The sequence below is a fragment of the Orycteropus afer genome, unplaced genomic scaffold (genome assembly GCF_000298275.1).
Source record: "Orycteropus afer afer isolate SDZICR_OR568_19922 unplaced genomic scaffold, OryAfe1.0 scaffold00209, whole genome shotgun sequence".
In the NCBI taxonomy this organism is placed as follows: Eukaryota; Metazoa; Chordata; class Mammalia; order Tubulidentata; family Orycteropodidae; genus Orycteropus; species Orycteropus afer.
The window spans coordinates 932,453-942,598 of record NW_006921796.1 but is presented as its reverse complement, the minus strand read 5'-3'; the positions used below and the strand labels follow the sequence as shown (position 1 = coordinate 942,598).

The window sequence follows — 10,146 nt, the reverse complement described above, 5'->3', positions numbered from 1 at the left end:
CTGTGATTGACTTCTTTCACTCAGCATAATGTCCTCCAACTTCATCCGTATTATGTGATGTTTTGCAGACTCTACATTATTCTTTAGTGCTACATAGCATAGCATAACATGTGTATTACCATAGTTTGGTCATCCACTCTTCCGCTATAAATCTTAGAGATAAGTCCCTTGCCAGATATTTAATTATTGGCAAATATGATTTTTTTGCTGTCATTTTTGTCATGTGCTTTTTCGTGGTGTCAATTTCTTTGTTCCATTCAATTTTCCATGCTGAGCTCATTTTGTTCATGAATCACATTATCACTTCCCTCATTGCTATTGTTTTAGTATTTGCTGAATATTTATGCTGGTCCTCTTTTTTGATATGAAGGTTTATCATTTTTCTTCGAGGTTACCCTGTGATTTATAGTTTTCTTCCCAAGTTTAGAACAGTCCATCCTATCTTGTAGTTGTCTTGACTTCCCTACCATCTAGAAATTCTGTAACTACACAATATTTCCCCTTCTTTTCGGTTTGTAGTTGTCCTCATTTGTCAATTGATGCCTCTTGTTCCCTGTTTACAATCTTGTAGGCTTATTTACTTTGGCTACTTCCATAGCTAGGTTGGTTTCTGGGTTATATCATCATGTGTGTTAATGGTCAGTTGTTGTTAGCTGTTGTTGCTTCGCTGTCCAAAGGGCACCCTTTATTATCTCTTGTAAGGTTGGTCTGGTTTTAACAAATTCCCTTAATTTCTGATTATCTGGCAATGTCCTAATTTCCCCATCATATTTGAGGGACAATTTTGCTGGGTACATAATTCTTGGTTGAAAATTTTTCTCTTTCAGTGTTTTATATATACCATCCCATTGTCTTCTCTTCTCGCCTGCATGGTTTCTGTCGAGAAATCTGAGCTTAGTCTTATTGGTTGCCCCTTGTAGGTAACTTTTTGTTTTTCCTGTGCTGCTCTCATGATTCTTTGTTTTTGGTTTTGGTGAGTTTGATGATATGTCTTGGTGATTTTCTTTTGGGGTCTATCCTGTTTGGGGTTTGTTGGATTTCCTGAATGGATATATTCTCATCTTTCATCATACAAGGAAAATTCTCTTCCAACAAATCTTTGATAATTTTCTCAGTGGTTTTATTTGTGTCTTCCTGTTCTGAAATTCTGATTACATGTAGGTTATTCCTTTTGATGGCACCCCACATGAACCTCAGGCTTTCTTCATTTTGTTTTGATCTTTTTTCTGATTTATCCCTTCCCAAAGAGGTGTTCAGGTATTTGCCTTCAGTCTCCCTAATTCTGTCTTCCGTTGATTCAATTCTACTCCTTTGCCCATTTGATGTCTTACCTATTTCTGAAAATTTAGTATTAATCTTCTGGATTTCTGTGTATAAATTTTATATCATTTCTAATTTTTCATTTATTTTGTCATTTTGTTCTTGTATTGTCTTTTGAAATTCTTCTAGGGTTTTCTCTGTGTTTTCCTTGATCTGTCTCTCAATTCATTGAAGATACCTAAATATAACTCTTTTGAATTCCTTATCAGGGAGTTCTAATGCTACATATTCCTCAGGGTTGTGTTTTGGGTCTGTATCCTTGTCCCTTGTTTCTCCTGCTTTATCTTGCTTCTTTGTGTGGACTGTGATGCTCTGTTTCTCCAAGGCATTATGACGTTTTTGTGTTTATATTTAATTGGTGATTGTATGTTGGAGTGACTTGCCTACGAGTTTTGTTTTGTTTTGTTTGTATGTTATCTATGCAAGCAGGGTACTGTGCTCCTGTATTCACTAGGTGACACCACTTATACACTCACCACCTGTCTCCTTTCCTGTTGTCAGCCTCTCGTATGTCCCTGCTGACCTTGGAAAACAACCTATTCTTAGGTCCTTGGAATCCGAATGAGAATGCTATCACTTTAAAATCAGAAATGGTTGCCACTTGTAAAGATTCAAATGGCTTCACCCTTGGTCACTTTAAATATCTAAAATGGCCACCACTTGTAAACATTCCAAATGGCTGCACCCTTGGTCACTTTAAGTATCCAAAATGGCTGCCACTTATAAACATTCAAAATGGCTGCACCTTCGGTCACTTTAAATATCCAAAATGGCTGCCACATGTAAACAATCAAAATGGCTGTGCCCTCCGGACAGCAGAAAGTCAACAGTTCAGGTTGTCTCCCTCCTTGCTGTTTCTCTTCCTAGTCATAGGCCACCAGTGCAGTCGTCCCTGCAGCCCTTGGTGACCAGGGACTGATCTTTAGGTCAATTCTCAGGTCCCAACACCATTTGGAAATATTCAGGCTGTTGGTCTGTCAGAGTAGCTGTCAGTCTGCTGCTCCAACTGTCTCTGTACTCACTGTTTTCATTCAGGTTTTTCCACTAGTTGGTGCCTAATCTACTTCTATATAGTTCCTTTCAAAGCTCAGGGCTCCAGGATTATCATCTGTATCTCTGTCAATGTTTTTATTTTTCTTTGTTGAAGAGGGTCTGTGTTGCTTATCTGCCTATTCCTCCATCTTACTGGAAAGTCCCAGGCCAGGGATTTTTTCAAACTTGTCTTTTTGAGCAGCTGAACCCTATGTCTTAATGAAAGCCCACTACAGGAAGTAGATAAAAGGGAGTTAAAATATTCAAAGCAAGGGTGAGGTGGGAGTTCTGAAGCCTGGCCTCCATAGTTAGCATTTCTATCACCCTCTCCTACAGGGAGAGGGCCCTGGGCAATTTTGCAAAGCCCCCAGAGCTCTGGAGCAGCTTTTAAACCATCAACCTAACCCAATCTGTTAATTCTGCTTGTGGGAAATGTAAATGCATGAAAACTAAGTTGCCCCAGGCCAAAACAAAGCCCAAATAAGAAGTCTAAGCCCTTACTTGCTAGTCCAGTGGTTTCCATATGTCCAACACATAGGTACTATGTGCCCTAAAAGAGTGAAACCTGAGAGAGCAGGAACTGCCATGTTTTTCCAGATCTTGAAAGTTTTCCACCTTAGACAGGATGCAGTCTTACCACTTTCCCGTTGCTCATTTTATTATTTATTGATTAAATTAACTTTTTATTATGATTTGGGTCAAAGTTTAGAGAGTAAACTGGTTTTCCATTCAACAGTTAATACACATTTTATTTTGTGACACTGACTGCCAACTGCTCATTTTATGGAAAATACCTGAGCTTTCCTCCTCTGACAGGTTTCTGTTTACACTGATTCTGGCTTTCACAGGTTTTCCTGTATGTTTCTAGGCAGAGGAAGTATAATGAGAAGGCCTCGAGGCTGGAGTGTGTTCAGTCAATTCAAGAAGTAGCTAGGGAAGGCTAGTGTGGCTAAAGCAGAATATGAGGAGAAAAGTGATAAAAGACCAATTGGGGAGGTAGCCAAGGCACTCTGGTGGTACGGTAGTTAAAGCATTCAGCAGCTGTTCTGTGGGAAAACGATACGGGAGTCTGCTTCCATAAAGATTTATAGCCTTAGAAACCCTATGGGTCAGTTCTACTCTGTCCTATAGCATCACTACTGAATAGAATTGATGGCACTGGGTTTGTTTTTTAGTTTAGGAGAGGTAGCCAAGTACCAGCATCACATCATAAAGAAACATGCAGGCCATGGTCAAGTCTTAGGCTTTTCATTCATCATGGAAATCCATATGGGAAGCCACTGGAGAGTTGAGTGGAGACAGGTAGACTCTGACATATTTTAAATGGATCACCCTGGCCACTGTGGACAGAATACAGGGTGTTTGTACGTGTGCACCTGAGCGTGTCTATCTGTGTTGAGAACTGATTGAGGATAGACAGAGCAGTAGTAGAGAGGTCAGCTGGGAAACTAATGAAGCAGCCTATACAAGAGATGCTGGTGACTTGGACTAAGTGATAGTGTTGCAGGCAAAAAGGAAAGACTGAGTTAAGGATAAAACCAAGATTTTTGGCCTCAGCCACCTGGGTAAATGGTGGTGCCAGTTACTAAGCAGGCGAACACTGGGGGAAAGTCACATTTGTGGGAGACATATTAAGAGATTAGTTTCGAACATGTCAAGTTTGAGTTGCCTAGTGGACATCCAAAGCATCAGAGATGCTCAAGTGGTTAGACCTCTGAGGCTAGACAGAGAATTCTAAAGATGAATGCAAAGCCAGGGAACTGAGCAGTAGCAATGCACTCCAGTCTTGGGTATATACCTAAGAAAGGCTCACACACATGCAGACCAACATACACACACAGCAGTGAGCATCACTGCCCCTCCTCTCAACTTCCTCTTTCTTACAGAAAGGGCAAAGTCAGTTTCTGCCCCAACTCACTCTCTCTGGGAAAACTGTGGGAGAGGAACTCCTTCTAGATCTGCCTCTAGGGCTACAGCTGTTTTCTAAGAGGACAAGTAACTAAAAACCAAAAAACCAAGCTCACTGCCACTGAGATGATTCCAACTCACAGCAACCTCCATTGGGTTTCCAAGGCTAAATCTTCATAGAAGCAGACTGCCTCATTTTCCTTCTGTGGAGCAGCTAGTGGGCTCAAACCAATGTCCTTTTGGTTAGCAGCTAAATGTCTTAACCACTATACTACCAGCTCCTTAAGAGGGTAATTTCAACAATATTATATCCACTTTGAAATGCCCCAAAGTAAAAACATGAAAATTTTGCTAATAATCTCCACAGGGAGCCTGAAGTCTCATTAAAAAGTATTTTGAGTAAATGATGTTTCTTTTACAAATGACTCATATAGCTTAATGGTCCAAAAATGTCTTTCTATCCCATGAGAGTCTGGCAAAGAGGCTTATTTTTACTTCCTCACCCTCACAAAGTCCAGATCCAGATTTCTGGAGAGAACTAAGTTTCCCCTGGTCAGTGCCTGGTAGAGACAATTCTAAACCCAAGTGGAGACAAGCAGGTATATAAGTAATCTCAAAATAATCTACATCATGGTATACTGTGAAGTGATTACAAAGAAGCAAGTATAAATTTAGGCATCACTTGAAAGAATAAATAATTAAAGTCAAAGAAGATAATTACTATATACTGAACAAGAGTTACTTGAAAGCAACAGAAACATACACTGAACAGATTACAGCTGGAAACCACTTTTGGGCACCAGATTTGAAACTATGTGATAACAGGAACAATTACAGTGACTAGACATTTGGTTGGAAGTCCTGGTTCTAATAAAGAAACACTTGCATTCCATTGTCCTGTTTGCATCTTTATTTCTACATATGCTATTCCCTCTGTCTGGAAGAGAACTGCTATTCCATACCCTTCTTGGGCTCTCTCAAACAATTCTAATTGACCTCTCTACAGCTCAGCTCAAACCACCACAAAATCTTCCCGGAATCCCCTTGGGGGCCATCAGGTGCCCTAGTCTGTGATCTGCAGCATCCACTGCTACTCCAACAATTACATCACTGCACGATAAAGGGCTCCTTGTTGGTCTCTCTTACTGGACTTCGAGCTCTTTAAAGCCAGGAATTGTGTCTTTACTCTCTGTATTTTCACTACCTTAAACAACACTGGGCATTGGAGTAGGTGCTTAAAAAATACCTGTTCAACTAATAAATGAATGAGATTGTTCTGGAAATATGAATAAAAATAAATAGAGAGAGTAGAAGTGAAAAATAAGACAAAGAGCAAACAAGTCAAACCTCTGAGAATAGAACTCAGTTTTGTGACCTTTGCTGGGCTACGCAGAACGCAGGAAGCATCCACATGCTACCAAGGCAGGAAAGAGACGAGTAGTGAGCATGGGCCAGCCCTCGAGATGGCTGACTTGGCTGCAGGGTAACTCACTGTGTGTGGATGAGCACATGCTGCTTGAGGTCCTGTCTCCGCATAAACAACTTGTCACAGTAATCACACTTGAGGTTCTTCTCGCCCGTGTGGATGACCATGTGGGACTCCAAGTGAGCCTTCTGGGTGAACGACTTGTCACACAAAGTACATCTGTAGTTCTTCTGACCTGCACATTAACCCAAGTCATCACACCATGAATAAGCAATCACTAGCATCCTCCAGACCATTCAGCAAGCATATGGGTACGTGGTGGGAACAAGAATAAACCAGAACTAACTGGAAACTGGAACTTTACTTTCTAGGCCTGCCTACCTAGAACTACACAGAGCCACTACATTTATATTCTGAAACTAAACTAAAGCTACTGAAATGGAAAAATCTGACTGCCTTTTAGGATTTCTTAACTTACATAGATAAATGTTAACAGCTGACACAATTAAAACTTGGAGAAAAAAATCCCTTGAAACCCTGCTACGCTACCTAACTCAATCATTTTTTAAAAATGAACCAAACACATGAACTGTAGTTCTAGTTTCTGGGCAAACATTTTTATAAAGCTTTTAGCTACATTTTATAGTTCCTCTAACGTGTCATATTATCTCAAAAACCAGGGATGAAATAAAATTCTTTTAAGAACTCAGAAGTAAGATTACTCTAAGTCAAAGGTCAGCAAACCTTTTCTTACAGGCCAGATAATCAGTGTTTTAAGCTTTGTGAGTCATATTCTCTCTGTGGCAACTAGCCAGTCTAAATGCAAAAACAGCCATAAATAATATGTAAACAAATGGGTGTGTCTGTGTACCAATAAAGCTCTCTTTATAAAACGGGCAACAGTTTGCTAAGCCCTGTGGTCTAAGTGAACCTAGTAAAAGTCAACAAATACTGGCAATCAGCCATCAGGAAAGTGGTCCACCTGAATGGATGACAGAGATTTGGGAATATCCAAGTCTGTTGCTGTTAGGTGCCATCAAGTCATCTCTGATGACTCATAGTGACCCTATGTACAGCAGAACAAAACAATGCCTGTTCCTGTGCCAGCCCCACGATCCTTGCTATACCTGAGCGCATCGTTGCAGCCACTGCGTCAATCCATCTTGTCAAGGGCCTTCCCCTTCTTCGCTGACTCTCCACTTTACCAAGCATGTTATCCTTTTCCAGGGAATGGTCCCTTCTGACAATATGACCGAAGTAGGTAAGACGAAGTCTGCCCATTCTTGCTTCCAAGGAGCATTCCAGCTGTACTTCTTCCAGGACAGATTTGTTAGTCCTTTTAGCAGACCAAGGTACTTTCAGCATTCTTCGCCAACATCACAACTCAAAAGCATCCACTCTTCTTTGGTCTTCCTTTTTCATTGTTCAGCTCTCACATAGATATGAGGCAATTAAAAATACCAAAGCTTGTGTCTGGTGTACCTAGTCTTCAAGGAGGTATCTTTGCTCTTCAGCACCTGAAAGAAGTCGTTTGTAGCAGATTTGCCCAATGCTATATGATGTCTGCTATCTTGACTACTGCTTCCACTGGTGTTGATTGTAGAATCAAATAGTATGAAGTCTTCGACAACTTCAGTCTTTTCTCTATTTATCGTGATGCTGCTTATTGGTCCAGTTGTGAGGACTTTTGCTTTTTTTATATTACGGTGTAATCCATACTGTAGACCGCAGTCTTCAATCTTCATCAATACGTGCTTCAAGTCATCCTCACTCTCAGCAAGCAAAGTTGTGTCATCAGTGTATCAGAGATTGTTAATGATTCTTCCTCCAATCCTGACGTCACATTCTTCTTCATACAGTCCAGCTTCTCAGACTGCTTGCTGAGCATACAGATTGAATAAGTATGGTAAAAGGATACAACCATGACACACTCCCTTCTTGATTTTAAATCATGTAATGTCCCCTTGTTCTGTTCAAACAGCTGCCTCCTGGTCTATGTACAGGCTCTTCATGAGTACAGTTAAGTGTTCTGGAATTCCCATTCTTCTCAGTGTTATCCACAATTTGTTATGATCCTCACAATCAAATGCTTTTGCATAGTCAATAAAACACAACATCTTTCTAGTATTCTTTGCTTTCAGCCAAAATCCATCTGACATCAGCAATGATATCCCTTATTCCATGTCCTCTTCTGAATCCAGCTTGCATTTCTGGAAGTTCTTTGTTAATATATTGCTGCAACTGTTTTTTAATTATCTTCAGTAAGATTTTACTTCCATGTGATATTAATGATATTCTTCAATAATTTCCACATTCTGTGGGATCACTTTTCTTTGGAATGGGTACAGATATGGGTCTCTTCCAGTCAGCTGACCAGGTAGCTGTCTTCCAAATCTCTTGGCATAGCCGAGTGAGTGCCTCCAGTGCAGCATCCGTTTGTTGAAACATCTCAATGGGTATTCCGTCAATTCCTGGAGCCTTGTTTTTTGCCAATTCCTTCAGTGCAGCTTTGACTTCTTCCTTCAATACCATCGGTTCTTGATCATATGCCACCTCCTGAAATGAATGAAAATCGACCAATTCTTTTTCGTACAGTGACTCTGTATGTTCTTTGCATTTTCTTTTGGTTTTTCCTGTATCATTCAATATATTGCCCATAGAATCTTTCAATATTACAACTCAGGGCTTAAACTTTTCTTCAGTTCTTTTAGCTTGAGAAATGTTGAGTGTGTTCTTCCCTTTTGGTTTTCTAACTCCAGGTCTTTGCACATTTCATTATAACAAATGACTTTGTCTTCTCCAGCTGCTCTTTAAAATCTTCTGTTTAGCTCTTTTATCTTGTCATTTCTTCCATTTGCTTTAGTTACTCTTTGTTCAAGGGCAAGTTTCAGAGTCTCTTCTGACATCCATTTTGGTCTTTTCTTCCTTTCCTGTCTTTTTAATGACCTTTTGCTTTCTTCATGGATGATGTTCTTGATGTCATCCCACAATTCCTTTGGTTTTTGGTTACTGGTGTACACTGCATCCAATCTATTCTTTAGATGGTCTCTAAATTAAGGAAGGATATATTCAAGGTCATATTTTGGCTCTCGTGGACTTGTTTCAATTGTGTTCAACTTCAAGTTGAACTTGCATATGAGCAGTTGATGGTCTGTTCCACAATCAGCTCCTGGCCTTGTTCTGGCTGAAGATACTGAGTTTCTCTATCACCTCTTGCCACAGATGTAGTCAATCTGATTCCTGTGTATTTCATCTGGCAAAGTCCACATTTATAGCCACTGTATATGTTGTTGAAAAAAGGTATTTGCAATGAATAAGTTATTGGTCTTACAAAATTCTATCATGCAACCTCCAGCGTTATTTCTATCACCAAGGCCAAATTTTCCAACTACCAGTGATTTTTCTTTGTTTCCAATTTTTGCATTCCAATCTCCAGTGATAATCAGCATATCTTGATTCCATGTTCAGTCAATTTCAGACGCATATGTTGGTAAAAATCTTCAATTTTCTCATCTTTGGCTTTGAAGGTTGGTACGTAAATTTGAATAGTAGTAGTATTAAATGGCCTTCTTTGTAGGCATATGGATATTATCCTATCACTGACTGCATTGTACTGCAGGATAGATCTTGATACATTCTTTGTGATGATGAATGCCATGCCATTTCGCCTCAATTTGTCATTCCCGGCATAGGCAACTATATGGTTGTCTGATTCAAAATGGCCAAAACCAGTCCATTTCAGCTCACTAATGCCTAGGATATCAATCTTTTTGCATTCCATTTCATTTTTGATAACTTCGAATTTTTCTAGATTCATACTTCATACATTCCATGTTTCAATTATTAATGCATGTTTGCAGCTGTTTCTTCTCATATTGAGTTGTGCCACATCAGCAAATGGAGGTCCTGAGAGCTCTATTTTATCCATATCATTAAGGCTGGCTCTACTCTGATGAGGGAACTCTTTCTCAGTCATAGTTTGAGTGCCTTCTGACCTGAGAGGCTCATCTTCCACACTGTATTAGACAACGTTTCAGGGCTATTCATAAAGCTGACCTGTAATACATCGGACAGTGTTTCACTATTATTCATAAGGTTTTCACTGGCCAATTCTTTGAGAAGTGGATGGCCTCTTCCTTTTTCTGCGTTTGTCTCAGTCTGGAGGCTCTGCTGAAACCTGTTTACATGGGCAACCCTGCTGGCACAGCCTCCAGCCTCACAGCAACATGTAGGCCACCACAGTACAACAAACTGACAGACAAGTTCGTCTCCCTTAGCTGTTCCAACCGCTCCGCTCACTTCCTGGCCTTTACCCTATCTGTTCTAGCCATCTGCCGTTTCCTGCCTGGGGGCTCTCTCCTCATTATCTGTTACAGCCCTCAACCCTGGCTCCTGCTTCCTGCTTGGGGGTTCTTCCCTCCTTACTAAGGAGGGAGTCACCCTCTTATCCAAGTCTTGTT

The 10,146-nt window shown here is 40.3% G+C and overlaps 1 protein-coding gene across 1 annotated transcript in view; it reads right to left on the bottom strand.

Annotated features, from left to right (window-relative positions):
- PRDM4 (PR/SET domain 4) overlaps positions 1 to 10,146 on the bottom strand; it is a 62,460-nt gene that overhangs the window by 1,796 nt on the left and 50,518 nt on the right. The window contains exon 8 of the mRNA XM_007948248.1: positions 5,753 to 5,921. Within this exon, the coding sequence (XP_007946439.1) occupies positions 5,753 to 5,921 (169 nt within the window). The remainder of the gene's footprint in view (positions 1 to 5,752; positions 5,922 to 10,146) is intronic.